The sequence below is a fragment of the Ananas comosus genome, linkage group 13, assembly GCF_001540865.1.
Source record: "Ananas comosus cultivar F153 linkage group 13, ASM154086v1, whole genome shotgun sequence".
NCBI classification, from domain to species: domain Eukaryota; kingdom Viridiplantae; phylum Streptophyta; class Magnoliopsida; order Poales; family Bromeliaceae; genus Ananas; species Ananas comosus.
The window spans coordinates 95,879-117,748 of record NC_033633.1 but is presented as its reverse complement, the minus strand read 5'-3'; the positions used below and the strand labels follow the sequence as shown (position 1 = coordinate 117,748).

Here is a 21,870-nt window from a genome sequence, read left to right as displayed (position 1 = left end):
TTTTCTTTTGTAGACCCGACCGAACGGGATTAATCCACCAATGAACCTATCACAACTGTATGTGCGTGGTTGTGCTACCATTAAGCCAACGGGCCCATCAGGATCTCTCTGGTCAAACTAGCAGATTTTTTCGTAGCCCAAACGATCTCGAACGTCTGACTCGCGCCAGCTCGATTGACCCACGCAACCCTCGTCAGGCATACCATCTACGGACTTTTCCAATGAGCTTATCCTCCATCCGTTGAGAAGGAGCTGGATTGCCAAGTACAAAGGACAGCTTAATTAATTAATTAATTACTTAATTACAACAAATACTTTCTGTTACTGTAGTGGACCATCATTGAAATAGAGACGGCATAGGATTGGCTCTAATATTATATTATTCATAAAAATCAAGCTTGGAGAAAGCATATCAGAAAACTAAAAAGGACACGAGAGCACCGCGGCGTTTGTTTTTAGATATTTGTGAGCTCGTGGATGTGTAAAAAATATCCTGTCAAAATATCGTCACCGTAATGAAAGAAATAATCTAGAGGAGAGTATTTTTTTTAGAAAAAAAAAAAAATCTAACGATATATTTTCGCAATCACGTCCGAAGCCCAACGAGAGCACGCTTTTATGGGCTAATATCTCAAGGCGGGCCTTGTCGGTAGAGGCCCAATTCCGGTCCGAGGGCCGGGCCTCTCAATCACTCGGCGCCCGGTAGCGGCAATAACCATGGCGGGAGAAATCACCGCGCCATCCATTTCCCGCGCAAAACAACCCCTCCTTCTTCGCCCCCGGCCTCCCTTCTCGATCCTTCTGTTCCATTGCAGAGAACGAGGAACCCCACGCGCTGCTTCGAGCTCTTTCCCGACGTAGCAATCTCCACAATGCCGACTCTCAGAAGCTCAGAAACGCTTCTCCCATCGTCGCCCATCGCTTCCCCTGCCATGGGAAAAACGGATGGCAAAGGGAGCTCCACCGCGAACAAGAAGCGAGCGAGATCTCACAGCACCGACGACGGGACTCCGATTAAAACCCATTCCCCTGCGAATCGGAGATCCACCTCCTCCAATGCAAATGTGATCTCCCTTCCCTTCCCCAGCACACCAAATCTAGGGTGTTTTTTTCTTTCTTTTTTTTTTTCCCCCCCTTCTTATTCTGCTTCTATTTTATTTTATATTCATTTTGTGGAGGGGTGCAATGTAAGCTTTGTTATCGGATTTGGATTTGGCAGGGCAATGGCAAAGTTTCCAAAGGCGAGCTCTTGTGTTCTCCAAAGTCTCCGAGGAAAAGATTATCCGACCAATTCTCAGAAAAGCCCAAGTGGAATCCCACAGGCAGGCTCCTGCTTCTCCGCTGTCTCTCTTTTCTTTGAAGTTTTTCTTTTTTTAATTAATTCTTTTCTTCTTCTTAATCCTCTGACTGATTAACTCTCCCGGCCAAGTCTTTTAATCGGGCCAAATTCGTTCGATAGATGTCGACTTTTGCCTCGCCAGTGTAAATTTACTAATAGGCAACTGCAGTTCGGTAGAGAAATATGACTTCAGGAGCTCTGATCGAAGTTTCAATCTAATAAATTCTGGACTTTGATCCCTTTATTATACAGATCCGGCGCAGATGCAAGCAGTTAGAGAAGCATTGCACGTGGCTACGGCCCCCAGCAATGTCGTATGCCGCGAGGAGGAGCAGAAAAGGATCTTTGAGTTCTGTAAGACATGCATCGAGCAGGAGAGAGCCGGGAGTTTATATGTGTGCGGGTGTCCCGGAACTGGAAAAACTTTGTCCATGGACCGAGTAAAGGAAAATGTAATGCTTTGGTCAAAGGAGGTATATTATCCCCTCCGTTTAAGTATTGCTTATAAGTAGGTGAGTTTTGTGAAGAGACAAGAAATACGTAATTGTTACTACTAGCTGAAAGTGCTACTGTACATATTCTTTTAGGAATGTCGATTCTGTTTGAGCAGCCACTCTTTCTTTTGATCAAATATTTAATATTCTCACTCTAGTTCGTACCGTTCCAATCTGACTCACAGGCAGGGTATGAACTACCAGATGTGTTAGCCATCAATTGTACTTCTCTAACCAACACAGTCGAAATCTTCACCACGGTAACTATTTAACATATGAAAATGCTTTGAACTATTGCAGTATAAACCGTCTTATTGCTAATGATAACTTTTGATTCCAGATTCTTGCAAAGCTCTACCCTCGGATGAAGACAAATAGTAGTTTCTCATCCCTTCAACATCTTCAGAGTTTATTTTCTCAGAGTCATTCATCTCCCAGAAGGATGATGTGAGAATTTTATCCTACATTTTGTGCTTTACTGTTCGATTTACAAGCGCCCTAGCACTTTAATAGATATTTAGAACAACTCTTTTTTTTTTTTTTTTTTTTGTATATATATGGCATTTTTTATTCAAATATCTGATTGTTGTTGATGAGATGGATTACTTGATAACTAAAGATAGAGCTGTACTTCACAATCTTTTCATGCTTACAACTTTCCCATTTTCCCGATGTATATTAATAGGTAAAATTTGTGAGTTTCTCTCTCTTCATTATCATTTCTTACTCGTGGAGTATCTATCTAGTTTCATAGGATTCTTTTTATAGCAACTTTCAGATATTTGAATCATTCTTAGTACTATTGCTTTTTCTGCGAAGGAATTGCAAATGCTATAGACCTAGCAGATCGATTTCTTCCGAAGCTTGAATCATTAAACTGTGAGTACTCAAACCTTTTCTTCATCTTAAATTTCTGGTAAGATGCTGAGAAGCTATTACTCTTCTTTTCCTATTTTCCTCTTTATCCACAACTTGTTGCGATCTGGATATTGTTGATCAGAAGGCTGATCCATGTATCTTAAATTACTTGAATTATACCATTCAAAAAAATTACTGCAAACTATGGTCTTGACATTCCCCTTAATCTTCTGGCAGGTAAACCTCTTGTTATAACCTTCCATGCTTACTTGAAAGATCAGATACTCAAAATTATTCAGCAGAGGCTTATGGTAATTCTCATGCTCATAGTTTCTCTTGTTATAGCTGAAAAACTCTTAAACTTATATTTGCTAGTTTACTTGAGATAGAATTTGTTGCTATTTTACTTCTCAAGGTGGTAGAATTTTCTTAACAGTAATTATACCTTTTTGCAGGTACTTGGATATGATGTTTTCCAACCTTTAGCTCTTGAATTTTGTGCTAGAGTAAGTTCATCTCAATTTTTTCAATTTTTGTTAATTCTCATTTTACGTTTACTGACTCAAATGTTGTGATTAGCCCATTACGCCTCTGATGATTCCTAAGTGCGATTCAATTTAAAACTCATCTATTTGCAGTATACTTGCTCAGATAATAAGCCCATATGGAAAAGTAGGATTTTCATGTTGAATTCTATCTATTTTTTCAGATGAATTAAAAAATCGGCAACTTCCTAGGAGGAGGTTTTCACAACCTACACCATTTGCTAGCCTCTACCGCTAAAATTTTAAAACTGCTTACTATTTTTTCTACAGTGAATTAGGGTTTTCCAAAATTAATTGATTGCTAGATGTTAAACATATTTTAGTTCCTCGGTTACTTTTCAAAAATTTTATTCCTTCAGTTGATTTTTCATTGCAGTATCAAACCTCAGTTGAATGTATCAAATTATAAGTATCTGTTATGGTCTGTATCTAGGATGTGTATTCATAATCATGTGAGTTTAGTCCTCAGGCATGCGTTGATATTGCTTTCTTTGATATTTCATGATTACTACAGAAAGTTGCAGCCGCCTCAGGAGATATGAGAAGAGCACTTGGTGTTTGCAGGTAATAGTGTTAATGCAAATAGCACTTTTATTTAACTGTTACTTTACCTCTTATTGATTTGAGGGTCTTCACTACCAATAACTAATGCCTGCCAAGTTTTCTCAATGGACTTCATTAAAAGTTTTTTTTTGAGAGAGATAGGCAGCATGCCACCCGCTTCGTTTATTTCATTTAGAAATAAACTTAGCTGGAAATGTGAATCAACTAGGATTCGAACTTGAGACCTCGGGTACCAACCACCAAGCCCTTTGCCGCTTGCGCTAGGGACGGTCGATAACTTCATTAAAAGTTATAAATTACAAATTATGGCCTAAACTTTTTGTTGAATTCGGACAGGAGCTTCTTTGAGCTTGCAAATTATGTCCCGCACAATCTGAATAATTATCCACATTGGAGTTCAACACTATTCTAACCATCTTTACCTTGAATACATTGGACAATTGGTGAAACTGATATATTACAGTTTCACATTAAAGGCAAATTGACTAACTGACCAAGCAATTTCATGTTCCATAATTCATGCCACTCATCAGATTTAACGCCTAAATGGTTTATCATTTTACCTCATTCCAGGAGCGCAATAGAGGTGCTTGAAGAAGAGCTAAGAGATCCTTCAAAACAAGGACAATGTAATATTGTAAGTTGGATTGTCCAGTTCTTCATTGCCTATGAATAATTTTTACATCAAACATTAATAACCGTAACTGAAGTTGGGTTGAAGAGCTACACACTGAATCTTCATGTCATTTTGTATAATGCATCAGAAAATCGTATTACTTTGCAATGTTCTTCTTCTCTATAACAAATAGCACCACATTCTTAGTTTTATCACACTTCTTTGGCAGATCTGCTAATTTCTGTGTCAGAAACTGAAAACAATGGCTTGCATATAGTACAGCAGATCTTCTAACATTATCTTTTACTTCATTCCAAGATAATGGTTGTGGCCTACACTAAAAGATCAAATAATTTTGCTACACCATGCTCATATTTGAAATTTATTGCAGACCATATTGTTTCTGAAATAGTAACATATTTGAAATTGTGGTTTCCTACACTACTTTGAAATCCATTGCAGGTCACATTTGATCATATGGATATTGCTATATCAAAGGCATTCAAGTCCACTGTTATAAATACCATACACTCTCTTCCACAACACCAACAGGTAATTTTGAGGACTAAACATCATAGAATTTCTGTCTTTTGCTTGACTATGCCAAGATGGTCTATAAGAGTTGTCTGACATCGACAAGTAATCGGTTATTACCGCAGTAGAATTATTTTCAGCTGCAAACCAATTGACAGCATAACTAGATTTAACAACATATTTCGAAGGAAAAAAAACAAATCATGAAACATGGAATTGCAGTTAGCAGAACTATATAAGAATATTGAACAGTCCACTTACTAGGTCCACTGACCATAGTCAATTGCAACTTCATTTGACTAAGTCACTTACGGCATCCCATTGAATGATTACATGAACACTATGCGGAATCTCTATTTCCTGTGAGCAAACTGGGGAACACCTGATGGAATGTGGTTAATATTTTTGTGATTTTCTAGGTTTGTAGAACCAACTGTCTAGGCTATCAAGCGGGTACTACTAGACTTTTTGTTTTTTTTTTTCCTGTTTTCCATACAAAAATAGCTTATTTATATTTTTCCATCTGCAGATAATATTATGTGCCTTGGTGAATTTTTTTCAGCAGTTTAAGAAGAATGCTACAACTCTAGGGGAGGTAAATTTGCTTCCCTTCAATATATTGCCTTTGAAATCTTAGATGAGATAAAACAATTTTAAAAAATATATTTCAGCACACAAGTACTCTGTATTCCATGATATTTTCACTTAGTACAATCATTTTTCTCTTCTTTCAAATTCTGACACGGTTTTCTTAAAACTGAATTACTGTATGGAACACAGCTAAACAGATCGTATGTACAAATTTGCAAATCTGCTCATGTCCCTGCTGCGGGAACGCTAGAGTTCACTAACATGTGCACAGTGCTGAACGACCAGGTCAAAACACATGCTTAACTGCAGGGTTTTTTTTTTTTTTTTTTTTTTTTTTTTTTTTTTTCAATGCAGTAGATTTGTGATGGTACGAATTCCAATGCAGGGACTTCTCAAACTGGGGAAGTCTAAAGAAGATAAATTGAAGAGAGTAACATTACAAATTGACAGTTCAGACATCACTTTTGCTTTCAAGGTGCAGACATAATTGCCTCTTCCCTTAACAAGCAAATTTACTTTGCATCCAAGCGAACTAAATGAGATTGTTGTGTACAGGGGAACCGATTCTTTCAAAATTGCTTGGAGCAGCGATGAACCTAAGTAAAGATACACCGCATTCTATTTGTGTTAGGTTTGGGTCCTTTGGGAGGATTCCTTTAGATTTTTTTTGTTTGGTAAATTTTCTTCCGAATGTTGCAACTCTTGCTTCTTTTGGTAAGTTGCTCCTATGTTCTGCAATTGTTTTGCAGATACCGCCGTCTTCTGTCAGGCTTGTCGTCATTAATATTTTACAAGGATACCTGAATGAAAGGTATATTTTTGCTTTATTTTTTCATGGTTATAGCAATTCATTTTCCATTACAAATGAAGGATCTAAATCTGAAAAATCATCCTGTCTGATATTCTATTAACTCACGAAGGCTCGCTTCAAGGAATTTTCTGCTGAAATAATAATAATTAAAGCTTGTCTGAAGTTACATTTCTGAAGAACCTTTTACTGGAGTTGCATGATTTTGCAGAGGTGTTTTTTTTTTTTTTTTTTTTTTTGGGTTCGTGCTTTCTAACAGTTGCATCATTTGAAAATGTCTGGCAGGTCAGTCTATTAACTACTACAAAACCATCAATCTTAGTCGAAGAAGGAAAAAAGAAAACAATTGAGCCGTTGGATACGAATAGTGGCTGCCATATTCATTACTGTATTTTTTTTCTTTTTCATATCTGCAACCAAGAATATTAGCCATTAACTGATCCAAAAGGACATGCCTCCAAATAAGTGTAGTATAATACTACATTTTTTTTCAGTACCTCAGTCATTTATCTGATATGGGTCATAACAGTGTGTTGGTTTTACTGTTTGAAAGATGAGGTAGGAGTTGAGAATTTAATCCATTATATAATGCAAAATTTAACACATTAAGTGTCAAAGGTGGGAATGGAATTCAGGATCTCACGGAACGAATTTAATTTTCTTAAAGCTCAGACACTCATATCAAAACAGGTTATATTTTTCGGTGAGAGCTATACACTTTTACAACCCCACCCCAGAAAAACAAGGAAAAGGAAAAAGAAAAAGAAAAGAATTAGTGAGAGAATGAGAAAAGGGTTTTTTTTGCATTTAGTCCCCTAGTAAATTTTTATTTTAAAAATAGCCCTATCAAAATTTAATTTGCAAAAATGGCTTTGCACCTGCCACGCAGGTGCCACGTCAGCGCCACGTGGGTTGGGCATGGGCCAGTGTATTAAGTTAAACACGGTGAACCATTCACCGTGTTCAAACACGGTGAATAGTTCACCGTGTTTAGTACGTATTTTTTCTAGAGAGTTAGGAATGTTAATGGGGTATGGATATCCAAAATATTATTCGAACCTATCCGTATAAATTATATATATACATAATTTATTTTTATTTATTTATACAATATATAAAATATCTAATAATTTTTATTTCTTAGATCTTCATCCAATCCAATGGTATAGATTTTTAAAATTATTAGATATTTTATACCGTTGGATTGGATGAAGATCTAAGAAATAAAAATTATTGAATATTTTATATATTGTATAAATAAATAAAAATAAATTATGTATATAAAATAATTTATTCGGGTTTAGATTCGAATAATATTTTGAATATCCATACCCCATTAACATCCCTAACTTCCTATTCCTCTACAAAAAATACGTACTAAACACGGTGAATCATTCACCGTGTCTACCGTGTTTAACTTAACTACCATCCCCAGCCCCGCCCGCATGGCGCTGACGTGGCGCTTGCGTGGCAGGAGTAGGGCTATTTTTGCAAATTAAATTTTGATAGGGCGACTTTTAAAATAAAAATTCTTCGGAGGGCTAAATGCAAAAAAAGCCCATGAGAAAATGATCGGCACCCGCTGACAGGCCACGCAGCATCTAGAGACGTCGAGCAACATGCATTTAGTGGGGAGGTAATGGCCCAGTGAACGGCCCATCCCAATGGCAGCCTCCTCTGGGGCCACACCCATGACCCATGACCCATGACCCATGACCGAGGCCTGGCTCCTGCAATCGGGCACCAGAAGGTCCGACGCTGTACCCACGTTACTCTTCCGGCCTTGGGCCGAAAGGCTTTTCATGGGCCGGCTGGCCCAGTCCGTTCCAACAGCAGCGCTTTATTGTTTAGTGGTTCTCCCGGCAATTTTCTTCTTTTTTTTTTTAAAAAAAAAAGAAAAAGAAAAAGAAAAAGAAAAAGAAATTAGGTATCTTGCAATTCTTCTGGGTTCAATAAGATCGTACGGAGACAGATAAACAGAGGTTTACAAGAAGAAAATTAGAGAAAGTAAAGGCTACTATTACTTTGTTTGACTAATAGTATCGGGCAGGCGACCAAACCAAGGGATTGAACCCAAAGTTTGGAATCTTCCGAGCGACTTGCGTGCCCCACGGCCAAATAACAGCAGCTAGGAACTATGCGATGTTAGGATGCATCCAAGGCCAAATTATTGGGTTCGTATCTTAGATTTGCCAAGGTCGCAATCACGGGACATCTTCCTCTCTTTTAAGATTGGCGAATTCGACCTACTATGACAGCGCGGCGTAGAGAGCGAGTCCTTTCAGATCTTATAAATAGGGAGAGATGCCTGACTTATTAAGGACAATTTGATAGATAATTTCAAATACATGCTTCAAAAGGGATGATATTAAATTAATCGAATCGAATCGGTTAATAACACCACATTAAATGAATCTATCTCTCGGTACTGAAATCAGATTTACGAAAAATGTCTCCTCTTGCTTAGGATGATGCATGATGTGTAGCTTTCTTTTATTGGAAGGTATTTTTTCTTACATGAAATTCACGTTACAAAGACCAACTTTACGGATCCTAACGAATTGACACCTACCCCCTCCCTCCCTCCCTCCCTCTCTCTTCGGTGTTCTCTCTCTCTTAATCACTTTCATTTTCCTCTTCTGCTTTTCTTTGAACGAACAAGCCCGTCCAGCTACATCCTCTATATCATCACTACGCCCATTCTCTACAGCTCCAATTCAAGCTTATTTCGAAAGAAGAGCGAGAGAGAAAAAAAAAAAAAAAAAAAAAAAAAAAAAAAAAAAAAAACGTCAGAGGAAAGAGCGGGGGTGACAAAATTAGGTGGGCACCTTCGCGCGCGTGAAAGCGTCATGCCGATGCGCACCTAACTCAGAGGAGGGTGCCATGTCGCACTCCGAATTTTCGTATCGACCTAGGTTAAATTGGCCTACCAAATGCGGTCCCCCCAGTATTAGGGGAAAAAAAGAAGGAACAAAAAAAAAAAAAAAGGAGAAAGAGAGAGAGAGATAGATTAAGATAAGACATTAGGCCGTAGCAGGATGAGAAGTCATTTTGAAAGAGATCATGAGTTGCGTGCAAATATTAGCAGGCATCTTGGGTGGATGGATTCGACAGTAACCAAGCCCACGAGTGGCTCAGTTTGTGCACTGGAAAAGCTCTGATGGATTAATTCTTAGGAACCCACTAGTAAAAGTGGGATCTGATCGAATACCTCACACCGATAAGCTAGCTTTTGCTATCAAGTATAGAGTATAGACAAGCCACATCTTTTGAGCCATGTCATCCCAGACTCTAGCATAGCACTATTCTATCTGATATTATTCTGGACTTTCAAAACATTGCTACGGTGGTCGACAATATGAGAAAGCTGCTATGGCTACTTTCAAACAGCTAGTTCTACTCAAAAATAGTGGTCACGACTAACCGTCCTTAGCGCAAGTGGCAAAAAATTTGGTAGTTGGTATCCGAGGTTCCAAATTCGAATTCCAAAAAATTTGGTAGTTGGTATCCGAGGTTCCAAATTCGAATTCTAGTTCATTCACATTTTCAGCTAAATTTATTTTTAAAATAAAATAAACGAAGCAGATAGCATACTACCTAGCTGTCTCTCAGAAAAAAAAAAAAAGAAAAAAGAATAGGAGTCACGCAAGCTGCCGACTCTTTAACGAGATCGGATAACTCCTTTGCATTGTGCGCTCTTTCATTAGCATCACCTTCAATATTAGGTGAAGGAAATAAGATCGATGTATGTCAGCCTGAGATGTTCTTATCATTGTTGCGGCTAAATAGCGAAAAGATCAACCTATTGCCACTCCCGCCAGTTCTAGTGCAAAATATACGATTGCAGCTGATCAAATCAAATCACAGTTACAGTGTCGCGCATCAGAATTCTTCATTATAATATATATATATATATATATATATATATAGAGAGAGAGAGAGAGAGAGAGAGAGAGAGAGAGAGAGAGAGAGAGGTCAATGTAGCTAGTAATTAAGTGTTGAATTTTAGAAATTTAGCAGCCTGCAAGTAGTGGTTAGTGTAGTGGAAGTTCCGCGGAGCGCTAAAGAATTGTCGCAATAATTAGTTGAGATGGTTTTGTCATGCTTTAATAATTTGAGCTCAACTAGTCGTCAGGGCTAATTAATGGCCTGGATTGCCATAGGTTTGTTGCACAACATCACTTGTGTCGAGATGCCAAACGCATTTGGTTCGGTCGTAACGACTGCGAATTATTTGAAAATTGAAAGGCTCGATCTGGATTGTTCATATCTTTAATTTCTTAGCTAGTTTACATGCATGCTGTGTATATCATCTCCTATATTTTATATATATATATATTACCGTGCACATCAGCTAATGAAAGTAAGAGATGGTCCACTGTTGGTCCAGCTTTCCCATCTCATTTATATCATTGATCGGGTATAGCCTGCATGGGCATGGCTCCCAGTTGAGCTCGATCGGAATTAAACTCGGTTCGAACCCAACCGCTTGCTGAGCCCGAGTGTTAGCTAGCTAGCTAGCTAGGTAGCTTAGTTTTGTCAAGCACCTCCTTGCAACCGTACGAGCTAAATTAAATAGGCCGGGTTTATTAATTAATCTTATCAGGATCGAGAAGTGAATCTCGATCGTTATGATGATGAGTTTGGCACGATAAACAATTATTATACGTTTGTAAAATTATAAACTAGCTAGCGTTAAAAGGGGAAATATTCCAAATTAGAGTTCCAAGTTTCGAGTTCCGAGGGGTTAGTCGCGGATGGGTCCATGGCAAGGACCGGAAATCATGGTTACAGCTCATAAAGATCACTCGGCATCAAATTGACTAGGACGGGTAGGTACGGTTGTTAGGTAGATGGTTAGGCAAGGGACTCGCTCAATTCCCATTCACACTCCCGTTCGTACGCGTATATTTCAATACTGCTTTTGTTTGTTTAATGTAATAATTAATTAATCCTTGTTTTTGGTACTCTAATTTCCTTTTTATTTGTTTGATTGTTTGTTTTCTTTTGTTTTCTTTTTTTCTTTTTTGTTTTTTTTGCCCCTTACCAAACGTCGATTGGTATTATACAGGTATGGGTCGTTCGCTAGGGAGTTTCGGGGTTTGTTTTGTGTTCAGGTTTCTCGGAAAATATCAGAATCAGGGAGCGTCGTTTCGTTGTCCGTAGAGAATGGAGGAGGGACCCCGAGTGGCCACTTTGACAGGTGCGACAGGAAGCGAGCTAACATGTAGTTTTTTTTTTTTTTTTTTTTTTTTTTTTTTTTTTTTTGAGAGGGAGAGAGAGAGAGAGAAAGGTAGTATGCTACCTGTTTCATTCATAAAGAAAATGAATTAAACTACATAGAGTGAGACAGTCGAGACCTCGAGAGAGCGAAAAAACAGGAGAAAAAGTAACAAAAAAAGAATAACCTAGTATAGAAAAAGAGATAGCAACAAAAAAAGCAACGAAAACGGAGGATATGACTAACACCAGCTTTACCAGCTTCACCCAACTCTACAGAACTCCGCCCACTCCTTCACCAAAAGTCCAATACGGCGAGCAGAAGAGATAGCATCCATTTGGAGGTTCCGAAAAATAACATTATTTTTCTCGCACCAAATCGTCTACCAAATGGTCGCCACAAGAATCGAGGTCAATGCGGTGTCGCCCTGTGCCCCCATCCTTGCCGGCGCCTCCCAAACGGTATTGACATCCTCCATGGAGGTAAGAGCGTGAGGGACATCAAGGAGGGAAATAAAAAGGAATCTGCTAACAACACATCCCACCAACAGATGATCTGCACATTCTAAAGTGTCGGCACATAAGACACATATGTTGTTTTCCGACCAACTAACCCCTTTTAATCAGATTGTCCACAGTAGGTAATCTCTTTTTTAAGGATAACCAAAGAAAGATTTTAACTTTTGTCGGAATTTTCAGCTTCCAAATAGCAGGCGTTACTATATCTTTAACATCCCTTGTCCTGAAGAGTGAGTACACTGATTTGACAGTAAAATTGTTACCAGAGTTCCATCTCCAGAGAATGACCTCAGGATGATTACTAACGAGGGCGTTAGTGTCGGCACATGTAGTTTTTATTTTTATTATTATTTAACATCGCTGAAATGTAATTAAAACTGTGGTTAAAATGATCATTTACAAGCATGCTGTTCTTCTGATGGTCAATTTCCCCTTTGTGCTCGTTTTCTTCATTTTGTGACCCCCTAGCTGCCTTATGCTACCGTTTAATTAGCAAATGTGTGCGAAACAATGCAGCATGCAGCACTGTCCTATATATGTAGTGTAACTCTCGTTAATGTTATATATATATATATATATATATATATATATATATATATATATATATAGATATGAGGTAATGTTCAGAATACTACATAGCTCAAAGGGATAAATTCACTACGGAGTGTAGAGTGTGTTTATCGAAATTAGATCAGTGGAATTTGGGTAAATGCNTATTACCTTGTGGGGACCACTCAACCCTAGGGATACTACTCAATCCTAGGGGAAATCGCAATCATCCCAACTGTACGATTTTTTATTTAAAGGTCAAAAAGTCGGAAGTATAAAACCCTCTATACTTCTGATAGCAGAGTAGCTCTACACTATATATATATATATATATATATATATATATATATATATATAGATATGAGGTAATGTTCAGAATACTACATAGCTCAAAGGGATAAATTCACTACGGAGTGTAGAGTGTGTTTATCGAAATTAGATCAGTGGAATTTGGGTAAATGCTACGGCTCCTCATTCTTTTTGGCCCCAGGTAAAATTGCTTGAATCTTTCTTAGTATCATATTCACGTAGAACGCTAGAATGTATTTAGATTTAGGCCAAAACAGCTGGCTCATTTCATTAGTGCACATTCACATGCATATAACCGAAAGAAAACAGGTAATAATGGTTATATATGATTATATATCCCCTAAAAAAAAAACCGCGTTATGCATTTATTATTATTATTATTATTATTTTCTAAAAACATAGTCAAAGAGTCCGAATGAGTTTAATTAGTTGGTCTTACTAGATCCATGAGTACCAAACAAACGGGATTATTATATCGAATTCATGATCTCCAGCATCCTGAAAGATCCATCATCTTCTCCGGGTTCCAAGGATTTTGAATTCAGAGAGCTTCCAAGGATCCTACCTGCAGATGCCTAGCTCGTGCAACAAATAACTGGGGTCAAATTTCTTTTTTCTTAAAAAAAAAAAAATTAGAAAAGAAGAAAGGAATGAAACAAAATAATTGGGGCTTTTCATTTGCAAAACAGTGAGTTGGGTATTTCATTTGTCGGTGTTTGGTGAGGTTAATTTCCGAGTGCGGCACCTAACCCGGGATGGGCCATGCACCTAAATTTACATACAACAGCTCACCCGAAGCCACCCACACCCTCCTAGGATTGAGACACCAAATATAAGAGAGAGAGAGAGAGAGAGAGGGAGAGATCAATTTGCCACACCCTCCTAGGATTGAGACACCAATAAGAGAGAGAGAAAGAGAGAGAGAGAGAGAGAGAGAGAGAGAGAGAGAGAGAGAGAGATCGATCAATTTGTTTGATTGAAGGGAGAGCATTAACTCCCAACTTGGTGTTTTATTTCCCGCTCCCCCTCCCCCGTATCTTAATTGGCCCCCACTTCATGTGGGGTGTCCTCTTTTGGGCTGGAAATGGGATGTGGCATTGTGGCTATGGCTCCTCTATTTGTGCCTTTCTCCCATCAATTAATTAAACCCACTCGACCTTGACTATGCACAAAAGAGTTGCGATCCACAAGTGACTGGACCATTAGGGCTGGCCGGGATCTTCACCTCTCACCTCTCCTCGCAACAGCGGGCGCAATGCGCAAATAGTGGCCACATGGATCCGAATCCCCATCATCAAATTTAATATTTTGTGTAAACAAAAGCGAAAGGATTGATGGAACTCGATGCAAATTTGGGTGCTAACCACTGAAGATTACATACATACACACTTGGGATTGTACATATCTAGTCTAGCACATAATGAATGAGATCTCTCCCCACTGGGTTGTGTTTTTTGCGAGCTATGTATATATATATATCTCTTTCTCTCAAATTAATTCAATGGAGTCATATAGCTTGAGCGAAGCTACTGCTGTGTCCATCCAAGCTTTTTCGAAATCCCTCTCAAGGGGAGACAAGAGGGAGACAGAGGCTGGTAGTGGAGCAGAGGACGAGGGATGGGTGGGCCTCAGATGGTGGTGTCTCTTATTAATGTCCACTCTCCTCTTGGGACTATCTCAAAGGTGTTTGGCCCTACTAGTGAAAAATGATTCTAAATTCAAATATAATTTTGGGTTCAGTAGAACATTTTTAGCAAGTACTAGAAAATCTGATTTTATTTTTTAAAATTAGAAAATTAATCTTAAATGTCACAGAATTAGAAATAGAAAAAAGCTGATTCTTTAAATCTGATTCCGATTTTGGACTCAAACATTAAGCTTTTATTTTAATTTTAGATTCAAAGTTTAAATTTAAATTTAATTCGAATTTAAAATTTTAAATTCATATTTCAATTTTTAAATTTCAACTTTTCAAATCTAAAATTTAAAATTTAGATTTTAAACTTTAAATTTTAAATTTTAAATTTCAAATCTCAAATTTTACAATTTTAAATTTTAAATTTTAAATTCCAAATTTCAAATCTAAAATTTACGATAAAATTTCAAACTTGACATTTTAGATTTTAAAAATTTAAATTTAAAAATTTTAAACTTTAAAATTTAAAATTACAAGTTTTAATCTTCAAATTATAAATTTCAAAATTTTAAAATTAAAAATTTAATTTAAAATTATTTTTTAAATTAAAATATGATATTTTAAATTTTGTACAATTTTGAAATTTAAAAATTTTAATTTTAATTCAAATTTAAATTTTAAATTATTTTAAATAAAGTTTAATAAAAATATTAATTTTTGCAAATATCAAAAAAAAGTTGCCTAACAGATTTACAAAATTACTTCAGAAAAAATCGCTTTTATCTAAACGCAGACAAACACTCTACAGTTTCTATCCAAAATCACTTCTCCAAATCAAAATCAATTCTGCAAAAATTACTTTTCCAGAATGTAAGCCAAACGCGCCATATATATATATATATATATATATATATATATATATATATAATTACTATAATTGGTAATTGAGCTCCTATGCTTTTAAAAGTACCAAGTCATTGGTGTTGTTAGATTTTTTTAACGCCTTGGATTGAAGGGATGTGCGGCTTAAGTGAATGATGCCCCCTAGGGTTGAGTGGGTGGTTGGTTGAATAGTATAATCTAACGGGTGAAAATGATCAAAGGCGTAGATCTAACGGTAAAAAATTTACAAGCACTAAATAGTTGGTACTTTTACAAGCATCATAGCCGAACTCTATATATATATATATATATATATATATATATATATATAACTATGCTAGAATACTATTAATAGCACAAATAACTTTGTGCTATTAAGTTTTCTGCTCTTAAATTAAAAGATGTGCGGTTAGAATGATGTGGGTCTCCTTGGGTTGAGTGGGTGGTTAGTTGAATAGTATAATCGAACAGATGAAAATGATAAAAGAGGCAAATCTAACGGCAGAAAACTTGATAGCGCCAAATGCTTCGTGTTATCGATAATATTTCAGCCGGATTATATATAGCTATCAAATGCTTCGTATTATCGATAATAATCCAACCGGACTATATATATATATATGGCGTGTTTGGTTCGCTTCTTTTTCACTCTGGAATCAGAATCGGAATGGATGAATCCGTTTGTCGTTGTTTGGTACGCGGGAGTCCCATTCCGATTCCGATTCCCGAGTGGAATGGGAATCCTCCAATCACCTCTTTTTTCAATCCGGCCTAGGAGGCCGGATTGGAAGTTGAATCCGGACGGAATGGATATTTATTCCGATTAAATTTATTTTTTCAAAATTTTTAATTAAACTATGAGTTAAAATTTAAAAATTAACTACATAATTTTAAATTTTAATTTGAACTTAAATTAAAAATTAAAATTTAATCAAGTATTTCGAATCTAACTTATGAATTTGAATTTAAATTAAATTTTAATTTATATAAAATGTTATTCAAATTTTATTTCAAACTTAAATTAAATTTATGTATTCAAATTAAAATTTAAATTGTAATTTTAAATTTGAATTTGAATAAATCAAAATTTAGTTTCATATTTTAAATTATCCACTCAACTTCAAAGTTTAATTTTTTTTAAAAAAAATAGATTTAAAATTTTGACATTATTTCAAAATTTTGATGTAAATTTTTAATATTTAATTTTTAATTTGAATTTAAATTAATATATCATAAAGACAATATTAGTATATTAATTTGGTTACGTTTTTTATATCCACCTGAACCAAACACCGACAATGGGAATGATTTATTTCGATTCCGATTCAGGTGATGAACCAAACAGAATTAAGTAATGAGTCATTCCGATTCCGATTCCAGCTTATTTTGATTCCGATTCCGATTTCGACTCCGACTTCAAACCAAACACGCCTATAGAGTTTTGCTAGAATACTATCGGTAGTAAGCGGCGCGGTTTACTATCGATTTATTTTCGATGATAGAGCTTCCAAATTGGTGATCGGCACCGTTATACATGATCTAAACTATTTAAACTATCTGAAAATCAAATTTCACACATTTTCGATATTATTCTCTTGTTCATCAAGTGAACAGAAAAATGAATGGCCGGAAATGAATATCCTTCAAAAAGTGATGATACAATTTTTATATTTGAGATCTAGAGTCTAGATCTTATTTTAAATAGTTTAAAAAAAATTTTAACAAAAATTTAGTTGATTTGAACTCTTCCATACCGTTAAATGAGCAAACGCACCATATCGGCCATTAAAATTATAGATTTTGTGACCCTTTAATCGTTCAGTTAGTGATGCCAAAAAATCATGAAATTTGATTTCTAAATAATTTAAATGGTTTAGATCATGTTCAACAGTGCCGATCGTCGATTTGGAAGCTCTATCATCAAAAATAAATCGGTAGTAAACCGAGCAGTTTACTACCGATTGTAGTCCAGTCAATCTCTCTCTCTCTCTCTCTCTATATATATATATATATTTAAAAATACCAATCTATTAGTGTTTTTAAATTTCTAACTCTTAGATCAATTCTTTGACTAATAGTAGTTATTGGATCAAATACTATATCACCTACCACCACTTAACTCAAGTAGGCTATTATCATCCTAACCCTACGACACCTCCATTCAAGAGCTACAAATTTAACCGGCCGTCCTTAGAGCAAGTGGCAAAGGACTTGGTGGTTGGTATCCGAGACCCAAGTTCAAATTCTAGTTGATTCACATTTCTAGCTAAGTTCATTTCTAAATGAAATAAACGAGGCGGGTAGCGTGCTACTTATCTCTCTAAAAAAAAAAAAAGCTACAAATCTAGAAGCACCAATCTCTTGATATTTTTATAAGTATCCTAACTCAACTATATATATATATATATTTTGCATGGGAGCTGGGGTAAATAATTGGTTGGTAGAGGGAGAACTAGATTGATTATTCATTGTTATAGTCATGTTTGGTTTCACTAAAAAAAAAAAGAGTATCAAAAATAATTTCTAATATAAAAAATTTAGAAACTAAAATGTGTAAAACTGGAATATATGGTCAAGATGCACTTTATATGAAACCAGATATTTTTTAAAAAAATATTTCGGTTTGAACAGTAGTTCTGAACCAAACATTATATTTCATTTTTTGGTTAAATTATATGTATCATTCTTTTGCACCAATTATTTATTGAACATAATAATAGGATCTCAAGGCTTGGGAAGAAATTCTTCTTATTCACCTAGGCAGACAAAAAATTGGTTGGTATCATTTTTTTTTCTTTTTTTTTAAAAAAAAGGACTTCATTTATTTTACTTAGAAATAAACTTAGTTAGAAATATGAATCAACTAGAATTCGAACTTGGGACCTCAGATACCAACTACCAAACTTTTTGCCACTTGCTCTAGGGACAGTTGGTAAAAATTGGTTGGTGTTAATCAGGATATGTGGCAAAGTAGTGAGCACCCGATTCCTAGGCAAATGATATCAAATTGGGCATGAATTTTAGTTTATCTTCTTCTTCGCCTTCCCTTTCTTAGCCGCGTCACCTATATTCAAGATACTCCTATCCTTATCAATCTAAATCATTTCCCCGCTATCTTGATTCTGCCTATGTCTTCTATCCCAGTAGAAAAGAACCAAAATATCAGCTAAATTCTGGTAATATCTCATTTCAAAAGAGCATTTTTGGTTGTCCAGTCAACACAAGCTGCTAATAATTTTTTTTGAGAGATACAAGCTGCTAATAATTAATAACTATTCTTCCAAGCCAAAGATGATATTAATAATAAAATATACTTGCCATCTCCCTTGGATTCCGTTGGATATTGAAATAAGATATTCAATAATATATTTAATATTAATTTATTTTGTATATATATTTTTTTATTTGATTGAAAATTAGTAGATGTTTGATTTTTGTCCCTTAAAAAATCTTAGCATATATAATTTAGTAGGACAGTATATTTCAGTTAAAAAGTAAATTATCTTACTTCAAATATCAATTTTAAATATTCAATCACAGTTATGATCTACCGATCATTATATATATTTTAAATAAATTAGAAGAATATGCCAAATAAGATATTTATATATTCAAAAATAACCTTAATTATGGTATAGTAGACTAGTAGTACAATTTTGGCCTACCGAATTTGAGTACAAAAGGATTTGGCCCTGATAGATTGGTCCGTAGAGTATGGGTCCACTTGTCCTACATCTAGATGTTGGAACCTTCTAATCTTGGTCTCATACTCTCATTAGCCTTTCAGTGGCTTATATCATCCAGGTGCCCTCCACCTTTACGTTGCATTTGCTTCGGTTATAAATAAAAATTATTTATTTCAGAAATACAAATTGAGATATAAATCTAAACTAGATCAATTTTATATTTGAATAAAAATTAGGTTATTTTTGAAAATAAGGTAAATGGTGTTTGGATAGTTATATTGAAATAAGAAGAATGAGAGTTATAATTTTAGATTAAAAATATTTTATCAAATTAATTAACATCAAAATATTAATTAAAAAAAATTTAATAAATTAATAAATTTATTAGCTATGAATATTATAATAATTAATAAATATAAATATTAGTTAATTAATTAATTAATTATAAAAAAAATAACCTAACTTTTTAATTAGTTAGTAACTTATTTTAGTTAGATAAATAGTCAAAATATTAGTGATTGATCAATGTAAATATTAGAATAAATTGATTAAAATATTAATCTTTAATTAGTAATAAATCAATTAATTCCTTTAAGGAATAGGTAATGACTTAAATACATTAAGGGTGCGATTGGTTCGAAGTCGGAATCGGAATCAGGAATCGAAACAAGCTGGAATCGGAATCGGAATAACTCATTACCTAATTCTGTTTGGTTTGTTACCTGAATCGGAATCGGAATAAATCATTCCCATTGTCGGTGTTTGGTTCAGATAGATATAAAAAACGTAATCAAATTAATATACCTACATTTATTTTATATATTAACTTAAATTCATTTGAAAATTAAATATTAAAAATTTACATCAAAATTTTAAATTTTTTTTTAAAAAATTAAAAATTGAAGCTGAGTGGATAATTAAAAATTTAAAAATAATTTTGATTTATTCAAATTCAAACTTAAAATTTAATTTGAATCTATAAATTTAATTTGAGGTTTAAATAAAATTTGAATAAAACTTTATATAAATTAAAATTTAATTTAAATTCAAATTTATAAGTTAGATTAAAAATACTTGATTAAATTTTAATTTTTAATTCAAATTCAAATTTAAAATTATAAATTTAATTTCTAAATTTAAACTCATATTTTAATTAAAAAAATTAAAAAAAATAGATTTAATCAGAATAAATATCCATTCCGTCCAGATTGAACTTCCAATCCGGCCTCCTATGCCGGATTGGAAAAAAAGGTGATTAGGGAATTCCCATTCCACTCGGGAATCGGAATTGGAATGGGACTCCCACATACCAAATACCTACACGCCCTAAATAGATTAATTAATAATTTAATATTATAATTAAAATTAGATTAGATTTTAATTGACGTCGTTTCCACTTGGAAACAGGCTTGTTCCAAGAGGGAGGATGGAACAACTATTCATAAGTTATACTGGAGTCTAATCCAGGAATAGAAGAACTACAATTTTCGGATACCGAAAATAGTATTTGGGAACAAAGGGAGAGAATAAGGACTTATTTTTTCTCCTTATTCCCGAACTAAACACTATCAAGACCATGTTTGGTTCGAGTATAAATAAGAACTGTTAATCAAGAATAGGTATAAGTTCAGATGTAAGTAGGAACTTCACTAATTTTGCGTTTGAAAAAAAATTGAGTTTGTTTCTATGAATATGATAAATAATGTTTAGATGGTTAGATTAGAACAAGAGGAATAAAAAGTTATTATTTTAAATTAAAAATATTTTATTTAATTAATTAACATCAAAATATGAATTAAAATAAATTAATAAATTAATAAATTTATTAGATATGAATATTATGTAAGATAATAAAAATATATTAATTAATTAATTATAAAAAATAATGTAAATTTTTAAATAGTTAGTAAATTATTTTAGTTAGATAATTAGTAAAAAAAATTAACTAGATTAATAAAAATATTAATGATTGATCAGTATAAATATTAGTTTATGGATAAACACATTAAGGTATTAATAATTAATTAGCTAATTAATTATAAGTAATAAATTAAATAATCACTTTATTATTTAAGCAATAGATAATCATTTAAATATATTAGTTAGTTTAATTATAGATTTAATGCTATTATTAAAATAAAATTTAAATTTTAATTAATTATGCTCTCACTTAGGAACAAACTTGTTACAGAAAGAAGAGTGGAATAGTAATTCCAAACTTATATCGGAAGCAATTCCCTTGGCGACGGCAGGTGTTGCTACTTGTGATTGGCCAATCTTAAGATTTGCTCCCAAATCAAGAAATTATTGCCTTAATTAAAGATCATCAATTACATTTTCCCTAATAAAAAGGAATTGAGGGAGATTCCTTTCTACCTCTCCCCGACAGATCACCATCCCCTCCGCCTCCATCCATGGCCTGCATCCGACCTTCACCATTTTAGCGAGCATATATAACGAAAAGTCAACTTTTATGTAAAACACTATGCTTCAACGGCAACAATAGTTGTTTAAATATTTGATATATTTTCCGTCAATCTCCCAGTGGTTATCAAATATCTAGTTTTGGGGCACGTGAATCATCATGCAGTAACTTATAGTGAAAGCAGTAAGATTTTCGCTAGCATTTATTGATGTTGGCCTTCTCGAAATCGTGATAAGACTTACAGAAGGACGGTTATTCTTCCAATTGAATGTCAATACATTCTAAGAAAATTGAA

General features: G+C 34.4%; 1 protein-coding gene across 1 annotated transcript; it reads left to right on the top strand.

Moving 5' to 3' along the window:
- Window positions 763-6,861, top strand: LOC109719684 (cell division control protein 6 homolog). Its single transcript, XM_020246465.1, has 18 exons — window positions 763-1,064; window positions 1,220-1,322; window positions 1,592-1,812; window positions 2,019-2,093; window positions 2,174-2,280; window positions 2,412-2,518; window positions 2,653-2,712; window positions 2,929-3,002; window positions 3,147-3,197; window positions 3,751-3,800; window positions 4,374-4,437; window positions 4,879-4,968; window positions 5,480-5,545; window positions 5,731-5,826; window positions 5,927-6,016; window positions 6,097-6,172; window positions 6,291-6,352; window positions 6,635-6,861. The coding sequence occupies exons 1-16, from the start codon at window positions 873-875 to the stop codon at window positions 6,133-6,135; spliced, it is 1,485 nt and encodes a 494-aa protein (XP_020102054.1). The 5' UTR covers window positions 763-872; the 3' UTR covers window positions 6,136-6,172; window positions 6,291-6,352; window positions 6,635-6,861.